General features: G+C 38.9%; 1 protein-coding gene across 7 annotated transcripts in view; it reads left to right on the top strand.

Annotated features, from left to right (window-relative positions):
* Positions 1 to 23,551, top strand: part of cfap46 (cilia and flagella associated protein 46) — a 66,391-nt gene extending 42,840 nt beyond the window's left edge. For 6 of the 7 annotated variants that reach the window (XM_005463815.4, XM_025897761.1, XM_025897760.1 and 3 more), the window contains 19 exons: positions 731 to 919; positions 1,266 to 1,382; positions 3,556 to 3,735; positions 3,933 to 4,100; positions 7,005 to 7,102; positions 7,412 to 7,479; positions 9,189 to 9,355; positions 9,577 to 9,683; positions 9,993 to 10,063; positions 10,695 to 10,865; positions 15,473 to 15,552; positions 15,942 to 16,002; positions 16,126 to 16,158; positions 16,321 to 16,417; positions 16,564 to 16,676; positions 22,339 to 22,420; positions 22,601 to 22,737; positions 22,892 to 22,996; positions 23,230 to 23,551. In XM_005463815.4, coding sequence (XP_005463872.1) covers positions 731 to 919; positions 1,266 to 1,382; positions 3,556 to 3,735; positions 3,933 to 4,100; positions 7,005 to 7,102; positions 7,412 to 7,479; positions 9,189 to 9,355; positions 9,577 to 9,683; positions 9,993 to 10,063; positions 10,695 to 10,865; positions 15,473 to 15,552; positions 15,942 to 16,002; positions 16,126 to 16,158; positions 16,321 to 16,417; positions 16,564 to 16,676; positions 22,339 to 22,420; positions 22,601 to 22,737; positions 22,892 to 22,996; positions 23,230 to 23,351 — 2,166 coding nt within the window. In that variant the 3' untranslated portion in view covers positions 23,352 to 23,551. The remainder of the gene's footprint in view (positions 1 to 730; positions 920 to 1,265; positions 1,383 to 3,555; positions 3,736 to 3,932; positions 4,101 to 7,004; positions 7,103 to 7,411; positions 7,480 to 9,188; positions 9,356 to 9,576; positions 9,684 to 9,992; positions 10,064 to 10,694; positions 10,866 to 15,472; positions 15,553 to 15,941; positions 16,003 to 16,125; positions 16,159 to 16,320; positions 16,418 to 16,563; positions 16,677 to 22,338; positions 22,421 to 22,600; positions 22,738 to 22,891; positions 22,997 to 23,229) is intronic. The other variant, XM_025897763.1, reaches the window with a different exon arrangement.
* The last annotated feature ends 1,745 nt before the right edge of the window (positions 23,552 to 25,296 follow it).

The raw sequence follows: 25,296 nt of genomic DNA, 5'->3' as shown, positions 1-25,296 counted from the left end.
TTCTTCTATTAAGATCCACATTTACAAAGGCTGCTCTAAACCTCAACTCTGTTGACAACTACTTTAGAACTGTATCCATTCTCAGTGTGCTCACTGCCAGTTTATGCATGTTTGGAAAGTCCAATAAGACGTTAGCAACTGCATCATCCAGAAGTCTGAAGTGGAAATTATTCATTTAATATTAATCATTTAGATTATGAGTCTGAGGAGGGCTAGCAGTTCTACGAGCATGACAAATACTGTCAACCTTTGCCCTTCTATCAGTCTGATAGAAGGGCAAAGGTTGACAGTGTGTGTTATTTTTGTAAAATCCCAATTCTTTGTTTCCGATCTTTCTGTCTTGTCTTCTTTCTGTTTTTCTCTTCATTGCGTTCTCCACATGTAGGAAATTATTTTTTGATAAATGCACACATTTTGTAACTAGAGTACTTCATGTTGCTTCCACACAGGCTGATTCTGCCTCTTCTTAGCAGCTTTCATAAAATCTTTTCCCATTACAAGAGAAAAGCAGATCAACTCAAATTTGATCAGCCAAAAACAGATCAAACCTGGGTTTGCATTTGCTTCCAAAGCAAATTTCTCTACAGCCAACTCCCCAAACATCAATGAATGAATGCATCCAATCAAATTTAGAGTCTGTGAATCCAGCTAGTTGTTTGTCAGTGCAAGTAAGCACTTTGTTTGTGATCCATCTCCTCATCTGACCTTAATTTCGTTGTGTCTTGTCCAGGAATGGATGAGTGTGGGAATAACCTTGGGGCAGATTGCTCTAGGCCAGCTGGCTGCAGTCAGCTCTCAGTCCCTGGACAACATGGAGACCAGAGCTCACTGCATGAGCCTAATGGGAAAGTACATGAGACTGCTGGCTGTGCGGGAGGATTCCATTTATCTGTGTTCTCTGTGGGACACACATAAGCAGGTGCATAACACAAAACTTCAGCTTATAGCTTTACAGGTAATGTATATGTATGCAGCCCTATGGGCCATAGAAAAAAAAACTGTAGAAACTTTATCCTTCAAATAATTTCTCTTTATCTGTGGAAGTCAGAAATCTTGGAGAACAATCAGGCCTTTTTGGATGCAGGCCCAGATACACACATACATGCACCGGTGCACAGATGACCTAACACGAGGTTACAAGCTTATAGTGATTAGAGAGATGGATATTCTTTTACATAATTTAAGACAGAGAAGCTTAAAACTTCAAGGTTTGTGATCATGATGCGATTTTATACTAATCGTGATCTTGAAATAACTTTGTGCAGAAGGAAGCCTGGGCCAGTTCTAAAGCCGTTTCCACAGAGGAAGGGGGTTCACAGAAAGACAGAGGATCAAGCAGAAAAAAGCTGCGAATGACCTCTGCCAAAAATTCTGAGCTGCAGGTACATACCTTCTGACAAGTGACCCCTTCACCTTAGACTCATCTCTAATCTGTGGTTTTATACTAAGGTTCTCCCCTCTTCTCAAATCCCTCGGAGGGAACTCTCCAGGCATCTTGCATAGTTCTCATATTGAAAGTGAGCACAGAAAGATCTGTAAACATCAAACTTGCAGAAGCAAAAGCGAGGAAGTGTATTATTTATGTGGCAACATTTTGGAATGTTAAGTAAGATTCGGTTTTGACGTGCCTGTCTGCTTTGAGATTAATGATATTGTCACGAAATGTGTTATTCCTAAAATCCCAGCGCCATTTGAATTTCATCAAAATGAGATAATCACCTGCACAGACAGCTTTAACCAGTTTCTCTATTATGCGGTTGTATTTGGGGACTTTAAAAAAGATTGTTGCCAGACAAAATTACTTTTTTTTTTTTAAACAGCATAGAACTTTGTAAGCTTCTGTAGAAACATAAACTTTAAAGACATAAGCTATGTTTTGCCTGTTAAACTGATTCTCTGTTGGAGAGCGTGATGGGGTAAGATGAGGTTTTTTGTTGTTGTTGTTTTTTTTCCTTATTTTGACTTGCTTACAACAACCTGTAGTTAAAGAAATATGAGGAATTAAACACATACAGCACCATTTTAGGACTGTTATCTATTAACTGAAACCTTAATGGTATGAAAAAAAAGGTCACAGAAGTGATCTTCGTGGTCTACATGCCCCACACCCTACGTAAAGATAGATCAAGATGCCGTTATTGTTGCTGTACGTATGCTTTGTACAGTGAAATGGGAACATGTAAGCATGTAGAAAGTATTTATTATTTACATAATATCTTTAAAATGAGCCATCGGAGAAACCAGTTGCAAACTATATTATAGACCAGATTTTAAAGCACATCCCTAAATATTATTATTCATAATTAAACACTTAATATTGTTGAGTTTTTGGAGGGCAGGAAATACATTTAACACCAAATGTATTTACACTTATTGTAAAAGTGTTCAACTCTTTATTCTCTGCAATGATTAGCTTTTTACTTTCGATGTCAACAGTATTTTTGCTGTCTAGATAACTGTTTACCTGATAAACATCACCTCCAATGTAGTATAAATACAGAAATATCTGCACATCATATTCAAATAGATTATGCTCCTCATGATGACAGGAAAAACTATGATTTGAAATTTCTGACAAATTGCATTCCACTGTCTCTGTTCTAAGGAAAAAAGCGGTCGAACCCTTGACATAAAAAGATTTGAGCTCATTTTGCTCCACAACCACTGTTTTGGAAAAAGTGCTTGCTTTAACAAATCACACTTACACTTTTGCCAATGTAGTCACACATTTCTACACACCTGTGATATAGCATTATAACCCTAGGAAAATACCTTTTTACATAAAACATATATGATCTGTGAAACCGACAAAAGTTTCCAAAGGCAAAAAACTTGTAACGTGGGGTGAGGCTGTCAGAGCTGGCGACTTGGTTTATCATTTTTAGCTGGCTGACAACATCAGGTTTGTGTGCGTCTCCTCCTGTGCTCTGTTGTGTGTTTTTCTCTGTGAAACAGACACACATGAAGCAAACTTGAGCAGACACAAGATTGCATTACCTTAGTTGACAACAACATGTAAAGTTACACTAACTTAAACACTGCATGTGCAAAAAAGCTTTGACAGTTGTGTTTAGTTTTAACTGCTAGCACATAGGCATGTTCCAGTGTGCTCTGGGCACAGTGTATTTTTTCATTGTTTCTGTGACTTTATCGCTCCCTTGACGTGCTGGAACAGCATCCTTCTCTGTGTGATAGAACATTTAGATTTACATATTAAACACTGGATTTTCATATCTCGTCTAAAACACTTACACCATATAGCAAGAGAAGTTAACTGTGAGTGTATGGGGTTCACTGATACAGAGCAACTGCAGGGATGCTATGTAGACAAGCAACAGAGGGGTGAGGCAGAGACTAATTTGCATATTTATACAATCACAGTTGTAGAATTTGATTTAAGCCATATGCAGGGGTAACTTTCATTAAAGAGAAGCATACATTTTGGTTATTTTGGCTCCAGAAGTCCTATTTTAACATGCATGTAAACATATATTTACAACTGCATGACCATGATGTGCACATGTGTGCTTCTTATGTCTCTTTATTGTGCTACAGAAAAGCCAGAAAGCTCAGCAACTGTTGGCACAAGCCAGCAAAGCACTGGCTGAGTCCATCAGCCTATGTCTCCAACACAATTTATCCTCCTCCATCTTGGCCGGTGCATCTCTGAACATGTTGGAGTGTCATGGCCAGTCTGACCCTGCAGTGGCAGGTCAATATCTTGCCCTGTTTCAGGTACAGCGCTGTGTTAGGTCACACGCACCTTCTTTACTTCACTGTTAATTATGTAGCATTTGCAGAATGCATAAAATTACATGCAAAACACATTCCTATTATGTTTTGCAAAGATGTTGTGTGATGTTCTTTAAGATGACTTATGGTATTTCTTAAGATTAACCGCTCTTTCATCCACCGGTCTCCTTTATTCCCAGAGCTGCCGTACTGTTGCTGTGATGGCTGAGGTCCTGAATTCTGCTTGTGCCGACACCAGTGCATCCCAGCTCTCAGCTCTGCTCAGCATCCGCAGGAATCTGCTCCTTTCTCAGAGACCCAGCAGCATGATAAAGGGAGTGGAGGACTCCCTCAGCAGCCTCTCCAAGGTAGCAGGTCACCAAACACCCATGCTCATGATTTATGGATGCTGTCATACCCAGCTCAGTAAATTCCCTTGATGGGGAGCATAATAGTGGTGCTGTTATGCCCTTTGCTTCAATTGCACTGTAGGGTTCCAGAATCACACAGAGCAGTGGAGCTGGAAACATTTTTCTGGGCTTTAAAGGGTTTTATGTCAAACCAGCAAGTCCAGTGTCTGACATCTTTGTAGTATTTGCAGCCCTGTGAGCATTCTGGGCAGCCAACGAAGACAGGAAAGCTTTTGAATTTTATCAGAAACAGTTCAATGTTTTGATATTGGCTATAAAATGAAATGAAAGAGTTAAACAGCTGTTTATAGCTTTAGAAAACTGCTGCTGAGACTTCCTAAACACGTGCATTGAAAAACTGATGATAGACAGGCGTGGACACAAAGGAGAATAAAGGAGAATATTAAAGGAGACTATTTAAATCAGCATTTATGGACGAGAAGAATATTTAGGAAACGGTAATAGAAATGAGAGAATTTGTCATTTCTGTCATTTGTAACATCAGAGAAAGCTGTTGTCATCAGAACATACCAATTTGCCATCTGAGCCAGTTGTTTCCTGGCTCTATCCTTCCAGGGGTAGCCTCTAGGGTAGGGTCTTGATGGAGGGTTGTGGGTCTCGTAGGTCACAGTGGGTAGAGCCGTTCATCTGGCTCTGCTCGCTGTACTGCGCAGGAACCTGCCCCTCATTTTAATTACACTATATTCATTAAGGTTCACAACATCATCAAACACATAGGGCCTTGGGGGACAGGTGGGTTAACCAGCAGCATGTTGGTGGGGCTGCTGTATTGGCCCCATTCACCCCTTCACTGCTATCTGCCCCTCAATTTTGGTATTAACGGTCTCCTGGGTTATTCTTGGGTGCCTGGAGCCCTGGGACCCTGATCCCGGTCCTCTGGGACTCCCACCCATCGGTCATGGGTGCCCCAACAGTCTCTCTCTTTCTCTCTCTCACACTCAAACCACAAGAAGATTGATTTATGTACCTGTGCATTTTCGAATGTTTATGTTTCCAGTGTTGTAAGATTTTCTTACAGGTGCAGCAGTTGGCAATACATTGTGCATTTCTATTTGTATTTTATCTTTTTATTACATCTTCCCCAACCATTACCATTCCAACGAAGGCACTGATGTATGTCCATACCATCAGAGATGCAGGCTTTTTAACAGAGACCTGAAAACAAGTTCTCAGTTCTTTAGTCCAGAGCACATGGCGTTCATGTTTTCCAAAAAGCTCTTAAACAGCTTAATCAATTTTAAACGTACGGAAGAGGATTAGGGCCACTGGAAAAAAAATTCTGAGAAAAAAGTCAGAATTCGGAGATTAAAGTCAGAATTCTGACTTTTTTCTCAGGATTCTGGAAAAGAAGGGAAAAAAAAGACATGCCCACTTTTTTTTTCCAGTGGCCCTAATCCTCTTCCGTATAAATGAGCTGTTTCTTTGACGAGATGGTTGTGTTTCTGGAACATGTTCCCATGTTGGCTTTTTCTTTGCATGACAGAGTTTTAACCTGCATATGGGATGACAGTGCAAACTTTCTTCACAGAGAGTGATTTCTGGGCAACAAAATGTTGAGTTTCAGCCTTGCCTTTGTCATGCGTCACTGTGTGTCAGACAAAGTGATGGACCCAATATGCAGAACTCACATGCAGGACTGAACTCAAAGCAGCTTTACTGCTAAAATAAGCAGGTACTTGCGCAAACTAACTAGGAAGCACTGAAGAGACAGAACAGAAAGCGTAGAGCAAGATCACAACAAGTGACGAGAGGAAACAGAGGTCTTAAATACACACACAAGGTAATCACAGAAATGGAACACACCAGGGAACGCAGGCGAACAAAATCAGACTAACGACTGGAGAAGCAAAACTAAACACAATTCACACCGGACAAGAGACCATCAAAATAAGACAGGAAACAACGACAGAGACCCAGACTACAGACATACAAACTTGACGCAGGGAAGGAAATAAACACACACGGAGATAAGATTGAGGACATAAGACGCATTAGAAACTACAAGAATGGGACACGGAGAAACCAGACAGACACGTAGACATGACTGGAAATAAGTAAACAGATAAGACAAGGACAGACACAGTAACATAAGCTAATAAAGTAAAGAGGAAGTAACAGAAAAGCAGTAGACACAGAGACACAAGTAAACAAATACCGAGACAGAGACTGAGCACAGGCAGAGAGGGAAACACACACAGAGACGAGAATGACTAAATACAAGGGATGCTAGGGAGCACACAAAGAGACAAGACGAAGACAGACTGGACATGAAAATGGAACTGACTAAATTAAACTAAGAACTAAAAATATACAAAACTCAGTATTTATATGCTGATGCAGTATGAGGATCAGGTATTAGGAAAACCAAACTTGAGACTAACTAGTAGAGAACTTAAATATAAATTCCTATATCACTCCAAAAGACAGTATTATGAGACTGTCACAAAAACTCCAAACACTTGGTCCAAATGCAGAGAGCCTAACAGTCCTTGCAAACAGATTTCTCTAGATTCTGCCTCACTTTATAAAATCTGCCTCTCTAAGTTGCTTTTTTTATACCCAATCAAACCCATTTCCAGTTAACCTAATTATTTATAAAAATATGCTTCCAGCTGTTTCTTTTTTGTGTCATTTACTTTTGCAGCTTTTTGTTGCCCCTCTCCCGAGTTGTCAGATGTATTGCTGTCATCAGATTCAAAATGAACTATGATTTTTAACGAAATCATAAAATATCTCAGTTTGGACATTTTGATATTTAAATGTTACAGTGTTTTTGGAATTGGGGTTGTGGAATACAAAAGAGATTTTTGCTCAGTAAGATCTTTACGATCTGATTTGCAGACCTTCAGCCACCTGACAATCAACTCCAACCACCTGAGCATTCTGGGAGAACTCCCCCCCACTCTTAAGATCTTGCTACTTCAGCACTCTGAAGACTGGTACTTTATGTTTTTTCATTTTCCATTTTATATCTTTGTTGTCTCTTTTGTGTAACTTTTGTCCCCTATCGCAATATTATCAAAGCAACTGAGCGAATAATCACAGGTCACAAGTCACACTAGTTGTAGTCCTGTCTGGAGGAGCTGAATGAGCCCAATGATTCACGTTGAGAGTAGCATTTAATGTGACTAGAGAATTCTATGTTCTTTTCAATTAAGTATGTTCTAAGTAAAGGTGATGCACCACATATTTTATGGGTTTATAGTTAAAGAGTAGAAATGATTTCCCTTTTTGTGCTGTTATTTTAGGTCACAACTCTATGGTGCTTTCTATGAGGCAACTAAAGCTCAGAAGGGAAGGACAACACAAGTTACAGGTGTGATACATTTTTTTTAACTAATACTGTTGAGATAGATCTTTAGGTGAATAAAACCTCAGATGAACAAGAACACATGACATACATATACACTGTGTCTAAGCCAAAAACTAAGCCAAAATGCAGAAGCAGTGTATAAAAAACAAACTTAAATACATCCAGTGCTTCCACATGAATTTAGATGGTAAGTAACAGCTAGGTACTGCTAATCAAATGCTGTTGATTAAGTGATATTTGACCACCTATAAAAGCAGAAGTTCTGTCAGTTTGCTAACCTGAAGCATTCAGGTGTCTGTTAACAAAATGCAAAAGAGGACAAACATCTGCAGTGATCTTAAAGAAGCAATTGTTGCTCTCTGTCAGACTTATTAGGCCATTTACAAAGACTTTGATTTCCATAATTCTACAATGAGTAAGATTTTTCACAAGTAGAAAACATTCAAGATGGTTGCCAGTCTTCCCAGACATCTCAGCAAATGTGATGAAAACCACAGCATATCAGCACAAACACCTCATAACAGCTGTCAAGCACAGCAGTGGTGGGGTGAGGATTTGGGCTGGCTTTGCAGTCACAGGACCTGACCATGAACCCTGACCATGAACTCCTGTGTATACCAAAGTATTCTAGACTCAAATATGAAGCCATCTATTCGAGAGCCAGAGCTTGACCCACACTGGGTCAAGCAACAGGACAATGATCCAAACTACAGCAGCAAATCTACAACAGGATGGATGAAAAAGAAAGGAACCCGTGTGTTGTAATGGTCCTGTCAAATTCAGATTTTAACATGGCTAAAATGATGCAGCAGGACCTTAAGAAATGTGTGCATAAATGAATCCCCACAAACCTCAGTGAGCTGAAGGAATGTTACAAGGAAGAGCATCAGAGTTTCTCCACAATAATGTGACAGCATGATAAAATCATACAGAAAACAATTACTTGAAGTCATTGTTGCTAAAGGTGGTTCTACAAGCTAGAAAGGTGTATTTAGTTTTTACACACTGCTTCTGCATTTTTCTGTAGTTTTTTGTAACATTTCATATGTTGTTGTTGGCCTAAGGTTGCATTTACCAAATTTTATGACCTTATATGAGAAACAGATGATATTTTTTAATGCCCTGATATATAAAAACTTAGAATTGAAAGAATGTGTACTTTCTTTTTCTCTGTATTTTTATACTGCATCTGATTTGTTTCATAACCCTGAGGAATATGGTCTTTATCTCACATATGTATCACTGTTGTCTGCATTTATACATAACAAGACAAATTTAGTATTTCCACGTAACATTTATCTGAAAGGCAAATGAAAAGTTCAGATTTAATGAGAACAAAGAGAGGGGATAAAATCAAGAAGTGTATGTGTGTGGGGGGGGATCTTTGACCTCTTTGGTAATGGCCTGGCATGAAGCACCAGCTTTCATAAGTCATTACATGATATTAGCATATAGCTTTACTTGTTCTCATGACCTTTTCTGGGATTTGATTGACATAAGAAGTGGTAAGAGTGGTGCAAAGGGCTGGATGCAGTGCCTGAGAATGTGAGAAAATTCATTAAACAACAAGCAGTGAGGAAAAAAATAAGATAGATGAAAAGAGCAAGAAGAGGAGGGTGTGGGAGATGCTCACGGGGACCAATTACAAAGCCAGTAAGTACTCAGCGTCTGTGAGTATGCATGTCTGATTGTGTGTCATTCTGTGGTTCCAGGTAGCCTGACGTGCTCTGGGATGGCCAAGGCTTCAGTCTGCCCGCAGGCTCTATTGGCACTGAGGGAACAGAGTCGGGCTTTTTGCCAGGAGACAAGACATGCCCTCCTCAATAAAGACTCTTTGCGAAGCGTTGAGGACAGGCTTGAGGCCTCTGAGGAGTATCAGGTTTTTCTCCATGTCTGTCCTGTTAAGGCCACGACTTGCCTTTCACTCTATTACTTGACAAATGCGCTCACTACACTGCACTTAATTTTACGTCATGTCTATTTCTTACTTACTGGGAAAACTTTTATTCCCAAGCAACATCTAACTGAAAGAAATGTACGTGTGAAACTGATCAGTGGTCTAAAACCCTTCACCCTGCTTTCTCTCGTTTCTCTATACAGAAACTATCAGGAAAAGAAGAGTTAGCATGTCGTTACAGAGAACTTGTAAAAGACATGGAAGAATATTTACATCCACTCCTCAAACAGTTTGACTTCTCTTGCTTCAGGTGAATATGTCAGATACTTTAATTCCTAACAACTACATGTTTTTTTAACCCATGGAAGGAGACTTTAACACTTTTTTAATGCTCACAAATCTGAACTCAATTATAAAAGGAGCTATTGAATGGAGTGTTTGAATGATGTACAATTCAAGTGTATGTGAATCTTCTGTATTGTTTATGCCATGGTTTATGTACACAAGGTTTTAATTATGAAACAAATGTCTGACCAATTCTGATAATATGCATTGTTTATACTTTAAATGCCTCTACATAAATGTAGTTTTGCTGATCCTCACCTGGTCTCATCTTCAGGCCAGATGCTGCATCTCTGCCAACCCCTGAAATGGCCAAAACCAAAGATAAAGAAGAGAAAGAGAGCTCAGGTAAAGGTGCAGTGAGCTGTTGAACATACGCTTGCCTGTGTCTCTGACAGCTTAAGGTTATTATGGTTATTTTTGCATTGAATAAGGTTATTAAAAAGCATTAAATTGTCATAAATCCGGATTGAATGGGTTGTAATTACCTTTAGTCATGTCATAGCAAGAACTTTCAGAGCATGACACCATTTTTACCTCCTCTGCACATTTAGAGTATGCAAAGTGACTGAAGCCTATGCCTTTTTTAGAAGCATAAAGATCCATATTGTTTAAGGCTATTAATGTGGCTAGCTTGCAGTACACTCGTGGGAATCCTGATGATTAGGAAAGAAAGAGGAATGCAGCCTTGCTAGCAATCCTGCAAACTGTGCTGTGTTGAGCCATGATTCCTCTGTATCATATGAACCATTATTCCAAAATGTGCTGGGATTTCTCTACTGTACATTGTTTGAATTAGCAAGCCATCTACAGTTTTCTTTTTAAATACTTTTTGTTCTGCACATATGGTTAAAAACTGTACAAGGTGATGTCTTATAATGTCTGTGCAGTGGGGAGTATATTGCTCTATGACATTTACACTGTCACAAAATATGTGATGCATGTGAAAGTTGTACTTTTATGTGTATGATATATACAGTTAAAATGCCAACTGAACCGGGGGAGTATGTGGTGGTACTGGCAGACAAGAGGTTGCTGGAGCTGCCTCTGGAATCCATGTCTATCCTGAAAGAAGGTGGCCTGAGTTCTGTGACTCGGGACTTTTCCCTTCAGCTTTTTTACAGTCGCCTAAAGAGAGAAGAAGAAAAAGGTAATAAATTCACACATGTATATATTCTAAAATATTTGTAAGCACGAACTAAAGTCTCCTACCCTTTCCAAGGAACCTCAACTTTAAGACCAGTAGCCATGTGAAAATTGATTGTATTTTTATGTAGCCCGTTAAAGAATTTATATCTGACATTTATAGACTACAGCTAAATATCTGCAATACTCCAGCCATTCAATGTGACTGCGAGGCATTGCTAAACCATGGATGTAAATTTAAATTAATGGACTATTAAAAATGTCCTAAGTTTGACTTGGTTATAGTCACCCTACACCCTAAAACACCCTACACACACTCACGCACACACACATTCATATATATACAAACCAGCTTGCTAATATTCTTTCATCGAGTTATTAATTGAAAGATGAGTAATGAAGTCCTTCATACAGCAAAGTTTTTTGGCAAACTGTTGCGAATGACTGTTGTAATTGGAGCTCCATTTATCATTAATTTTGTTATTGCAGTCTTTGACATCATGTTTAAATCTTTACAGTACTATTTTTTTAATTGCTCCTGGACTTTTAATTAAAGCCAACAATCACTCTCCAAGCAATACTGATTTTATCTCATTTATTTTTTAATGTAAGACAGAGTGTTGTTTCTGCTCTGCTATTTTACTTGCTCGTTTTTATTTTGGTGATATTACTGAAACAGAAAGAATTCTTACCAGTTTCTAGACACTAGTATAGGGCCGAGCTGTACATTGGAGGAGAGATCTGTAAATGAAGGAAGCCCTCTCTGGGTTGCCTAAACCCACTGATGCATAGGTGTACGATCGGACCTTTGCCTCACATCACATAATTCCTCGTTATCTGAGTGAAAAATAACTTACATTTGCAGAAGTATCTTGACATCAGCATGTAGACTGCAAGCAGCCATCCATAGAAATTTGTTCAGGAGAGAAAGGTCATTTCACATCTTGCTGTCATGCAGAATTTCATGAAGACGTCTGTGAACACCACGGCCTGCTTTTTAAAAAAAATAGATGTCCATTAACTGTCTGCTGCTTGTAATCAGCAGACAGAGTCAATGGTCCACAATGATCCACAAAAAGGCACCACATCAAGTTCTTCTTAAACTGTTGCACACTTACTGTCTTGACTTGCTCAGCATGTCAGAAGATGAACTTTAGTTCATCCTAAATTTTTCACTCAGCATATCATTCTTAAAATAATTTCTACAAAGATTGCAGGGCTTAGAGGCAGAAAAAAGAAAGAGCCTTAACCGAAACTGACACGACACACAGTTGTTTTTTCTTCTTTTGCCCTTCGAAATTGTATTCGCATTTATTAAGAAAAGGTTTTTGTTTCAGATAAATCAACCAACATAGCTGCAAAGCTATAAGGCAAATAAATGTAGCCTAGGAAAGTATTCGCATTGTGTTTTTATTTTTGATACAGTAACAATAGAAACAAATGAGCATAATTTTAATCAACTTTATTACACATATCGTGCCCGGTCCAGTTGTTTCCTTTCTCTCTTTTTTTTTTTGGTGATGGTGTTTCAGTGCTTGGGGGATTATGCACTTTACTATTTTGGAAAGAAATAGGTGAATAGAAAGGAGGTAAAAAGAGCACTGAATGGGATCCTGCAGACATCTGTACCTTTTTAAAGGTTGAATCATTTGCATCACTTGAGTCACTGTTCAAAGGTTACTGTTAAACTACTATTTATGTATGTGTGTGTCTGTGTATCCCTTGAGACTTGTATGCCACAGATGGGAAAATATTACAACAAGCTTTTCTTAATACATCTTTTGATGTCTGGATCAAATACATGGGTGATGATCAGACCACAGAAAAAAGGTGGTGTTTGCTTTTTTTCCCCCCAGACCATCATTACCATAATTTTGACATCTACAGTTTACCATTGTGTCAAGAAGATGTAGCGCCTGAAACCACTTCTGAAAGGGCTATTTGTTATTCTGTGCACTGCTTTGCATGAAGTACACACAGGACAAATTAGCACAAACTATAAAAAGATTGCCCTCAGGGGGTAAACACTTGTTTTTGCACGCGTGTCTGTTCTTACTGCTCCTTCAGATTTTACTGTGTGTGTATGTTAGTGAGTGATAATCACATTGTGTGATTTAAACTGTACAGATAGATTTTACATTTAATTTTCACTTAGGAAAAATAATAATAATGGTGCTAAGCAGTTTTGTATATTAGAATGAATTTTTAATGCCAGAAAGATTTATAATTAACTCTGGGAGTCACAGCAAACTGCGGTGGGTGGTCTAGATTAAGGTAGAACATACTGATACCATGTAGTCAGTGATGCTGTGTGATCTTTAAAAACATCCTGATATGAAAGGTATGCAGTCAAAATGTTAACAGAATATTTCCAACAAAGTAAAGGCATTTTTATTCAATCATACCAAAGTAATTATAAGATAAGGTGCAGTTGTGTTATGGCAATGGTCTCCTATGTGCAGGTACTTGGTGATGTTAGGAAGGAAGAACTTCCTTCTAACAGGACAAGACCTGGGGCAGAACCAGGGTCAGGGAGAGACAGCTACTACTACTATTGTGGGGTTGATAAAGTGCTACTACGTCTACTTTCAGTCCTTGGGAGGGTGAGAATAAAGAGATGGGAAAAAAGAGGAGAAGCAACAACAAACAACAAGGCCAAGAAAGGATGAACCATAGAAAGAGAAAAGAAAATGTAATGGCATGCAATAGTGGATTGTAAATATGACAATAGTGAAAAGAGTGAGTGCTTAAAAATGCTTCAGTGCAAAATGACCAACAAGCCAGAGCCCACAGCAGTACAACTAAGGTTGAGGATCATGTTATTCATTCCTAACTACAGTGGTCCCTCGCTATATCGCCATTCACTTTTCACGGCCTCACTGTTTTGCAGATTTTTTGGGGGGGTGCAATTTTGCATGTTTCTTTTGTTTTGTTTTTTACAGCGCATTGTGGTTTGCGTCCTGATCGGCTGTAGACCATTTTCAATCAATCTCGTGTCGTGTCTCCTGTACAGTACAGAATGTGTTCAGCTTGTCAAATTTACATAAATCTTCACTAGCAGAAGACAACAAACATAACAGTGTCAACGTCAAAGGATTAGAAGGCACATTAAGTGAAACCAAACAGTCAGATAAGTCAAACTTTACTCAACTTATTCTTCTTGCTTCCTCCACTTCTGTACCATTGATTCATTAGTGTTGAATTCTCTGGCAGCTGCTCTATCCCCATGTTCTGGACCTGAAAACAGGGTTTGATCTTTGGTTTCGACTTATTTTTCTACGAAGGTTTGAACTTTTTGAGTGTTTAAACAAGAGAGAAATGTGTGAAAATGTTCATGCCTGACTGAGAAAAGTGTATAAAGTGCGTGGTGAGGGGTTTTACAGCCTTAAAACATCTATATTATTTGTAAAAAATAAAGTTGGCTACTTCGCGGGTTATTTTTAGAACGTAACACCCGCGATAAATGAGGGAACACTGTACAAGGTTTATCAAAAAGAAAAGTTTGAAGCAAACTTTTAAACGGCAGATCCTGTCCATGTTCCACATGAGAGGGAACCCATACTGTCTACTTTTGGAAACTCAAGGGACCATAAGTGACACAAGAACTTATCGGAATGATTATTATGAGCTATTATGAGGTCTTTAAGAGATGACAGAGCCTGATTATTCAGGACATTGGATGTAAAAAGAAGAACTCTACATTCAGGATTGGAGACAAGCTGATATGGGAGAAATATGATCTCTCTGTTAGTCTCTGTTAATACTCTTATTTTGGCTTTTTGGTTCAGCTGATGGCTCTTCGTGGAGCCTTAGCCTGATAATAAAGGATTGTAAGGACTAAAATGCGTGAACTAGTTTTGGATATTTCTACATTTGGCAATAATGAATAGATTAAAGTTTTAGTAAATGATGTTCAGGTTAAAGAGCATAACCTGATGAAGATGCACGTTTATAATAATGGTTCAAAAAAATGAAAAGTTACTTTGTGTTTTTCTGAGATGTGCGTTATGCAAAGATCTGATTTTAATGACATGTTTGAGTACATGCTATACTAGGACGTTTGTTATCAAGGCGGTTGGGTTATTAAAATGTGTATATCAGAATGGATGTGTTCATAGGTAGTTTACCTACTCTCATTATAAGAGATGTTACGGTTTTATTTTTTTATTCTCTTTGTTATTTTACTCAAGATTGTTTTTTCCTAAAAGAAAAAATGGAAGTTTGGGATATGCCAAATTAGTTGAATTGTTGCATTGTTGCATTCAGATGGAGCCTTCTTCTACAGCCTGCTAATGGCCGGACACTAAATAATAACAAATGGAACAACAGAATATTAAAAATAAACTTGATGATTTCTACCTTATTTATAACGTATAAAGCATCAGTTTTGAGTAATGCACTGAAAATGATAACACAAGTGTTTTCCTTTGCAAAGGCGTTGCAGCCAGGAGGAAACTTTTGGTTCTTCTGTCACCAATAAGTGCCAATGACTTTGCAGTCTCTGAGAAAGTTGTTTTTTTTTATTTATTTTTTTTATTTACCAGTCCAAAAGCTGTGTAATCTGCCCTGCAGACAAGTGTATGTATTAATTCTGCTCCCTGTTTGTGGCAGTTGAAAGTGACAACAAAAAGGAGACCAAAGGTGGCAAGGGAACTAAAATGAGGGGAGATCAAAGCCAAGCCATCAAAGCGGTGAGTTCAGTAAATTAATCTGGGCCTGCCAGATACAGAAAGCAATATTCCTTTTACCTCCTGTCAGCACTGGCAATTATTTAAGTTGCTCCCCGCGTCTCTTTTAAGTGTGGTTTTTCAATCAATTACATAATGTTTTCATAAAGATCCTAGTTCAAGCTTCTGGGTATTTATCCCCTGTTGTGCATCACTTCTGTTTTTTCATCAAACCCTCTTCCCTGCTTCTGTTTTCTCAGTCGTAATATACACTAGTTGGTACATGTATGTGTGTACAAAAAAATATTTGCATGTTTGCACATTTATGTGATATGTCATTTATTTATTTCCACTTTGTATACATTACATTTTTAGCTGCTTTGAGCTGTAAAAACTCAAATTTGTTTACCCAGATACCTGCCAGTCATGTGCTGCCTTCTAACACCTTTCCAGTGGACACGCGTAACTTCAAATGTATCTTTTGTTTTCAGAATTACTTTTGTTAAACATAAATATTTAATTTCACATATAAGATTGGGTATTTAATTCAGATTTTTTAATTCAGATCCGTTATACTTCTTAACATGCCTTTTAAAGATCTCGTTGACCCCTACAATGACGGCCACTTTGGTAAGTAATTTGTTAATATTAGTGGAAGAGAATGGATGGATGGATGAATGGATGGATGGATGGATGGATGGATGGATAGATTCAAAGACATGCAACTGGTCATCATTGTGGGTTAGATAAAGTATTTAAGATCTCTAGAATAATATACACTATATCACACAGAAGGGACCAGTCTGAGCATGAAGATGAAGGAGATTTTGGAAACCCAGCATGTAACTCATCTGTGGGAGGGCTTCATGGGCAGCAAACAGACACCCAGGTGAATCTTAGAGTGCAGCAAATCAAAGTTATACACCATTTTCTCCCTCTTGGCTCTTTGAGCACAGCAACAGCCAACTGTATCTGTTACATTCAACACACGACCAGTCACTTCTGCTTTGCTAACATGTCTTTATATTTGTTAAGCCTGTCAGAAATGGAGCAAATGTTGTGCAGATGTAGTGGCTTTATTTACCTGGGGGTGGAACACTTCATGGAAAACATACCACCTGACAAACTAGCATCCCTCAATTTGTCTGGTACGTTTACACTCTTATATCACGTTTTCCCGCCTGTGATTGTAGTATTTGTAAAGGAATGTAAAGACAATGCATTTACTGCTGCCATCTCATATTTTAATCGCTCACAGTACATTCATCACTTTGTTATGGCTACTACTGCATGTGAGCATTAAAAAATACGAAGACTGTAATGAGTGTAATGACACAGAACCAGCCAACGTCATTGTCACACTGACATGAACTTCATAAGGTTGTTCTTAGTGCAGACAAAGCAAAGAAAAATGGTATATTAATTATATATATGAAATGATAGCCTAAAAAATTGTGACGTGGTTGACATACTTGGCAGATGTTTGATAAGGTAATACTGTGTTAATAAGGCACCGATGACGGGTTTGGGAAGCGAGAAGGAACAAAGGAGTGAAGTGACAACACATGACAAGCAAATTTTTAAAATAAAGCAAGAATTAAGCTAAAAGAGGAACAAAGAATGACCCATTAAAAACAATCTTTGGTTGGTTTTTTCATGTCACACACAGACACACACACTCACAAGATAAAGAAGTTCCAGCCACACTGTTGTGTGTGTCAGGGGCAATAAAAGCAAATAACAATTTGTGAAGCAGTTCCTTTAGCTTTTCAGCAGAGGTCAGTCCAAAGCAAATACTATCCACACAGGAATTATATTTCAGATTCTCACAATTTTAGTTAAGACATTAAATGTTAAAGTTTATGACAGTACAATTAGAAAAAGGTTAAGCAAGTGTGGCTTGTTTGGAAGCGTTGCCAAGAGAAACTCTTTCAATTTCATTTAAACAAATCCCAAAACTTTGGGAGCAATGCTCTTTGGACAGTTAATTTTAAAGTGGAGAGGTTTGTCCATAATGCATAGCATGATGTTATGTGAAAACCAGCGGATGATTTGGGCTTGTTATGCAGCCACGGGATCTGAGCACCTTGTAGTGATTTAGTTGACCATGAACTTCTCTGTGCACCAAAGTACTCTAGAGTCAGAGCCACTTGATCTTGCTCTAATCATAAGCCATCCTTTTGGCTCTAAATACCTTGGGGTGACTGTTGTTTTGTTTTGGCGCTGTATAAATAGAATTGAATAGAATCCTTTTATCAAAAAGGAAAGTTTTATGCCACATGGCTATAGCAATTTTTTACTTCTAATGCAAAAAACTTTATTTGTAAAGAAGTGTATGAAGTTGTTATAAATTCTAAGATAAATTCAGACAATCCTTATGAAAGGAAACAATTGAAGGCACCCAGCCCTGGAAGTCTAGGGCTGGGTGAGACAGGGAGACAGGAGACAGGGACAGGGAGCTTGAGGAAGTCTTGTAGCTGCTTTATGCTTTAAAAACTAAAATTTGTTTACCCACGACTTAGCCCATAGGGAGCAGCCAGGCAGAGCCCAAAGAAGAGATACTCCTACCTTGCCACCAATGTGTTTTGGGTGAAGTCAAGAGCAGAGGCCCTGCCAGTCCAGTCCCAATCTATTGTGGTTGGGAACTGGGACATGGAATGTCACCTCTCAGAGGGTGTGTGAGGTTGAGAGATGGATGTGGTTGGGCTCACCTCACTGGTACCACAGCTTGGGCTCTGGAACCAGTCTACTGGAAAGGGCCTGAACTCTGTTCCAGTCTGGAGTTGCCCTCGTGGAGAGGCGATAGGCTGGGATGGGTGTCCTTGTATTCACTCGGCTTGGTGCCTGTTTATTTGGGCTTTTACTGGTGGTCCCATCGTCTTGTTCAAGAACGATGGGAGAGGAGAGATTGACAGATAGATTGGGACGCATCGTCAGTCCGTTATGATCAAAAGAGACCTGACCATAAAAGCGAAGCTCTCAGTTTACCAGTCAATCTACGTCCACACCCTCACCTGTGGTCACGAGCTGTGGCTGGCTAGTGACCAAAAGAATGAAATCACAGATACAAGTGGCAGAAATAAGCTTTCTCAGAAGAAGGGTGGCCTCTCCCTTACACATAGAGTGAAAAGTTCAGTCATTCTAAATAGGCTGAGTCTAGAGCCTATTTAGAATGGCTCCACATCAGAAGGAGTTACTTGAGGTTGGTTGGGGCATCTGAGTAGGATGCCTCCTGGGTGCCTCTTGGGTGAGGCATGTATGCCCATCTGAAACAGGAAGGCTATACTGGAGATAGTATGTTTGTAGCACTTTGTAGGACTTTGTTAGATCAAGCCTAACTTTTAAAACTTTAAAAAGAACAACCCACATAGACACATGGAAGAGGAAGAGACTCGAGAGCATTAAGGGAATACCAACAACAAAGACATGGCAGAAAACAACAGTCATTTGTTCTCTTATATGTATCAGTTCATAAATTCACACAAAGTTTTGAGTTTCCTGGCGTGTTTTAGGTGCTAGACTAGGGTGAAAACAGGCAAAATACTGGAATGAATGAATGATTAAAATTTGAAGCAGCTTTGTAGATTATGTAAACAGTAAATGGAGCAGTCGGTTTAATCTCCTTAAACCCATCAATATTTCATTCCCTGAGTGAGTATAAATAGAAATATCCTTGCACTGCAGTGAGAAATCAATGAGGTTTTACTAGCTAATACTTGGAATAACATTTCCTCAACTTCACTGAGTGCCTGTAATAAATAAAGTAATATCAAAAACATAATGAGGATTAATGATTTTGACTTTAATACTGGGTCATGCTCACTGGTAAGGCTGCTGTTAATTGATTGTAAGGGAAATAATGCCTTGTAAAAATAAATGTAACAAGGGTAATTTACACTTTCCTCTTCAGGAGTTGGAACTGTAGAAGACGGGTGGTCTAATGCCAGGAACTTTTGCCTGTCGTAATTTATTTACCTTCAGGAGACATTCTGAGTTATTATAGAAGGTTTCTTTGCTCCTCCCTTTCAGCAGTTTTTAAATAAATGATAACCGGCACTAAAAATGCTTTTCACACTTTCAAAAGATATTTCAAAAAACAACGGTGCTTCATCTTCATGTCCCCTTTCATCCCCTTCACCAGCAAGCAAAGGTAATCTGAGATGAGACTTTTTTCCCAGTGTGATTGGCAGAGTGCCACATATGTCCTGCCCCAGGCCGGACATATGTGGCACCCACTAGACCGACATTAGTGCTGCTAACTATAGTGTGAATGACACAGTGGTCTGAATTGCAGCTGTTACTTCACAACACACTCGATTGTTACTGCTTAACTGGCCAACATGATGTGATTAGGTATTGTCAGATTTGTGTTTTTCGGGGAAAAGTGGTGCCATTGAGGACATGTAGCACCATCTGCTGCTTGTATGTTTTTATCCCTCAGTTGTAAAAGGCTGATGGGGTATTGTCATCACCCCATCGGGCGGACAGGGGGGTTGTGACCACACACACCCCGCCCAATGGGGGCGGTCACACGTTTGTGTGATCACTCATTCACAAACTTGCCAACATAGAACAAGTCGATGCAGCAATGCAGGACTTTCAAATTAAAACCATAGGTGTATGACTTTGACCTCAAGGTTTTCTAAAATGTTTGTGAATGCCATAACTTGAGAACAAGGGGACGTGGGATTTTGAAATTGATACCATAGATGTGTCTACTAGGAGGCTGAGGGCAGTGTTGTGGAGTAACAGATACGTATTTAAAATATGAGTAACTATATTCCGTTACAGTTACCGTTTAAAAAGGTGGTATTCAGAATACAGTTACTTTGTTGAAATAAATGGATTACACGGCGGTCTTTTCCTGTTTCATATGTTAGTCTATGCCCTCTCTATTTATGGTAATTCCACGCCGGTGGAAACCCAAAAAAACACGCATTAAGAGGCTCTAATGCCTGTGTCTCAATCTCGCGGCCCATGCCACCTCTACTTGCGGCCGCCTTATGACGTGAAGAAATATTTTTTTAAATTGTTGTTCAAAAAATGATTTAATATGAAGGCAATAGCAGAGTGTTACAGGCATAGTCCTAAATAATGTAGCCTCATGGGCAGTGTAGTCCAGCTGTAAGCTATTAAGACTCGACTGTACACTGTGTTCGTGTTTTCCTCCGAAACAATAAGTCCCGTTAGAGCAGCCTATCAGCGCCTCTCTCTGTCTCTCGCTAGCAAAGGTGACCCAGACAACGAAGTAAAGCTAGTTTTCGGCTACGAGCCGACATGAACCCGACGTATTAGCCAGAGGTCCCTTTACTACAGTTCGGAGTCGCGGACCTGTTTTATATACACGTGGAATAGATTGCTGCAAAAAGTGCAGCCTTACGTCTACTCTACTGTTACTCATTTTATATTAAGATTTAAAAATCTAGTTGGTATTGGTATGTCGAGTAGCCTTCAGTAATAGTAATAAATCACACAGCAATAGTACATTTATGTAGTTATAAAAAGCTTGATAATATATTAAGTAATCCAAAGTATTCAAAATACGTTACTCTCATTGAGTAATGGAATACGTTACAAAATACATTTTGGGGCATGTATTCTGGAATGCATTTTAAAAGTAACCTTCCCAACACTGGCTGAGGGGTATCACTGGCAATCACGGAGCTATGCTGTTGTAATATTTACTATCTAAATAAGCAAGGTCTTCTCAATGAAAGGCATTCTCTAGAAGGCCCAGTGTGCTGTTCCAGTAGCTTTACATAAACTGAGCATCAAGAGGGGTCCTCGTGGATGTGCCATGTGCATGTGAATGCCGACTTTTGAACTGTATGCTGATTAAAAGCCAGATGGCTGATACGGTGGTCGCTGTATCCGTGGTTTTCAGAAAGAATTTTCAATTTTGTCTGTCCAACTTAAATCAGCCAGCCCTGAGAAGCTGCTATACAATCTATGAGGGTGTACCCTTTGTATGAGGGTCACTTCTGCTCTCACCACCTTTGGCTTTCCATTTTTATCCATAAAAAGGTCAGGGAGGTGTGCTCATATGGCAAAATATAATTTACTCCACACTGAAATAACATTTCCTGGACTGCAGTCATCCTGACAAAACAGTACTTCATACAAAATAAGACTCTTTAAAGAACAAAAAGACTTTAATGTTGCTTTGACAACAACCTCAAAGTTGAATGCATTTACTGCCATACTAAAAATGAAACAGCTACAAAGCCAACGGGTTTGGAAACCAACATTACTGTCTCTGTCAGCTGGAGTAAAACGCCATGTAGCAGACAAAAGCACCAGTTTTCACAGCCACAGGTCGAGTACCTGTGTGCTCCCATGTAAATGGACTGTCCAACGAGCATGTGCAGGAGAATTTTGCTAAAAGCCTTTTTGGCTCTTAAACTAACCTTCTGTCATAACTTTTCCATATTTCATCTCATGTTTCTATTTACAAAAATAGAAACATGAGAGCTGAGAGCTGGCCAGATGTGGGGCCGTGGCTAAAATGTCATGATTTAGTTAAATAACAGATACTGTCTAAAGTGTGTTTAAAATCGCACTGTCCGTCTGTCGTTCACAGCAGCTTTAATCAGTTATCTCTCAAATACATCATACACATACATTATAAACACAACCTAGATCATTCATTGTGCTTAACGGTGTATTTAAAATAAAAGTAAAAAGATGCCATGCAGTTTGCATTTCTCTTATCCTTTGTTTAGCAAAAGACTATTCCGGAGACTTAAAATTACCCAAAGTATTCAATGTTCTGTTTCCAACTAATGATGATAATAATGTTTTTTTCCTCAGAGTGCCACATGGCTCTGCTCTTTGGCCAGGTTCACAACAAGGCTGCTGTTCTCCGTCAGTCCAAACTTGGCAGGCAAAGGAGGTATCAAAGAAGTTAGAATGAATAAAATACTAAATTTTCCATTTCTGTTTTGCCTTCCTAAAGTATTTTCCAAGTTTTTTTTTTCTTGGCAGTATTTATGACTGTTTGCTTGGTAAAGGTTTGTAGACAGCATTTACTCTCTTTGTGTCTTTATGATCTCAATATTTTCCTTCTCTCCAGTGCAGGAACGCTTGCCCTGCAGAATCCCCTGGAGACTGCTCTGCTGCTCAGTTTGAGTGGTGTTGGCTGTATTGTCCTGAATCAGTGGCACAGCAGCTTTCAACAGAACACACATAATGTGACCGCTATTTTAGACAGTAAGTTTGGGGCATGTATTTTACTGCAAGCTGAGATTGTAAATTAGCATTTGTAAATATTTACTTTGCACCTGTGGGCATTATTAGAGGTTACAGTAGCACTGTGTGTGTGTGTGTGTGTGTGTGTGTGTGTGTGTGTCACCATGTGTTGCAGATATACTAAGGATTCAACAAACCTCTGGCCAGGCCCTACATGCCCTTAGAAAAGGGGACAGTTCAGAGATACCACAAGGTATTCACAAGGTCAAAGGATCAAATGGTACGATAAATATATATGTATATGTAGCTTCACTTTTGCATTCTATTTCTATCTATTATTAATGCATTCAATTTGCATGCTTATGTTTCTCTTTCAGTACAAAGAATCACTATCTATAAATTCTGTTTGATCTATATTGAGCAGAATCGTTACCTAACTAAATATAGAACTGGCAATACTGCACAAAAGGAGCAAAATTCAATAAAACTTACAGCTAACTGCTTTCTCTGTAGATCAAGAGCTTCTCACTGTCTCAGAGGACAGAAAGGAAGATGATGATCAGCGTGAAATGGTTCTCCCACCGTCTGCCTTCAACTGCGTTCTTTTTGGCCTTCCCAACTTAATTGTCATGTGATAATCTGGATATCCTTAACTGAAGCTTCTTTATTTAAGAAAAAGATTCTTGATTCTTTACTTACATAGACATTTTTGGTCTCAGTAGTGATTTTGCCACTCATGGTAGTGCCCAACTGTATAAAATAAAAATGTTACTTCACAGCAAACAAATAAAAAATAAAAGCTTTTAGTGCTTGGGGAGTTGATACCTTCCAGTGATTTATCCTCTTTATGATTGATGTCTGTACCCGTGGGACCACGGAAATAAAGTAAATTTAGAAGTTTGAATGAAAATTGTCCATATTTAGGTAAAAATGGCAATTTTGCTGCAGGCTGATAGCAGTCATCCTCTGTTTCTAGCAGAGGTACCCGCAGTGTGCAGATGGGTGTTACAGGTTTTACTGTGCTACATTTAGTTTAAAGCTTTGGTTTATTTTTTGCAGCAGTTGCAAACTACCAAAGTATCATTAATGTCTTTGCCTCGTCTTTGCATTGGCATACAGAACCTGCATATTAGTGTGAGATTGGGTAGTGTAGTGGCTAACATTGTTACATCATAACAAGAAAAGGTCCTGGATCAAATGTACCGGCTGTTCTCTCCAGGTGCTGTGGCTTCCTCTCACGGTCCAAAGGCGTGAATATTAGGTTAATTGGTAATTTTAAATTGTGAATGATTGTCTTTCGCTATCTGTTGGCCCTGGAGTAGACTGGTGAACTGTCCAGGGTATAGTCTGCCTTTCACCCTGTGAAAGCTGGGATAAGCTCCAGCACCCCTGCAACCCTAAACTGGATGAGTGATTAAGAAAATAAATGGGTAGATGAATGTGAGAACGGAGCCTGAAAACAGTGGCTGATAGTGTGGCTTAGTCTTGACTGTAGTTAAGTAGCTTCACTACAGTTCTGTTATTGCTTTTTCTCAGAATCTCACCTATACAGTATAACCAGTCGATGCTGATTTAGTCTCTTCTACACGGCATCTACCAGAGTTCTTTTGTTTTCCCATGTCAGGCTGTCAGTTTATTTGATTCTTACAGAAGCATACAGTGAAGCTTAAAATAACTGTAAATGCGTATACTCATTTTAGTTTAAAGAGTGTCTTTATCAGATATTCCAGTACTCTAAATTTTAGTTTAATAAATGTCCTAAATGGTAAATTTAAGCCTTGAGAAAAAACATATTCTCACTGTAAGAACAGTATACCCAGATATTTAAATGTGACTCTACTTTATTGTAACTGACTGAGATTCAACTCAGCCAAAGCTAAAATTAGGAAAGAGAAAAGAAGTCTTAGCTTTCTCTTCGTATGCAGATAAAAAACACCTAACCTGCACATGTACCAAGGTTACAAAATCATCTTATCAGCATTTCTAAAGCTCACTAATTAAGACACTATATTTTGCTACTCCGTTGCCGAAGTTTTCGTACAACAGAGAATTTCTGCCAAGAAATAGTTGTTTATAACGCTGCATGTGTGTCTGTTTTTGTATGAATTCAATAGAGAAAAGAACCTTGTGCTGATGATACACATGTGGATTATTAAGTAATGTCAGTGCTTCCAAGCTTTAAACGCTGCATGCTCGTACTCTTTCCCACACTCTATATTATTTATTGTTGATCTACACGTCTGTTGCTGCCACGGACGCCACACGCTCATTGTCATGAGACACTCTCACAAACAAAATCACGGTTTAGTAACACAGCGTGCTTACGGGAAAGTAACAGTAATCTAATTGGGGGGGGGTTGCAATAGTAATCCCTTACTTTACTCGTTACTTATAAAAACTAATTGGTTTACTTCCCCTCTCTGTTGTTTATTTATCATGAGCAACGATCAACTGTCCAAAAGGCTGAAGAGTACAGCTTTCTTCCATAGACACTGAATAAGAAAAGTGTGAAGGGCCCAAGTGTTATCTTGCTGCTTTATCAGATGACAAATTTATGTAGATGTGGCCAGTCTCTGACAC

This window comes from Oreochromis niloticus, linkage group LG13, assembly GCF_001858045.2.
Source record: "Oreochromis niloticus isolate F11D_XX linkage group LG13, O_niloticus_UMD_NMBU, whole genome shotgun sequence".
NCBI classification, from domain to species: domain Eukaryota; kingdom Metazoa; phylum Chordata; class Actinopteri; order Cichliformes; family Cichlidae; genus Oreochromis; species Oreochromis niloticus.
The sequence above is the reverse complement of the archived record's forward strand: the minus strand, read 5'-3'. Positions and strand labels throughout refer to the sequence as shown.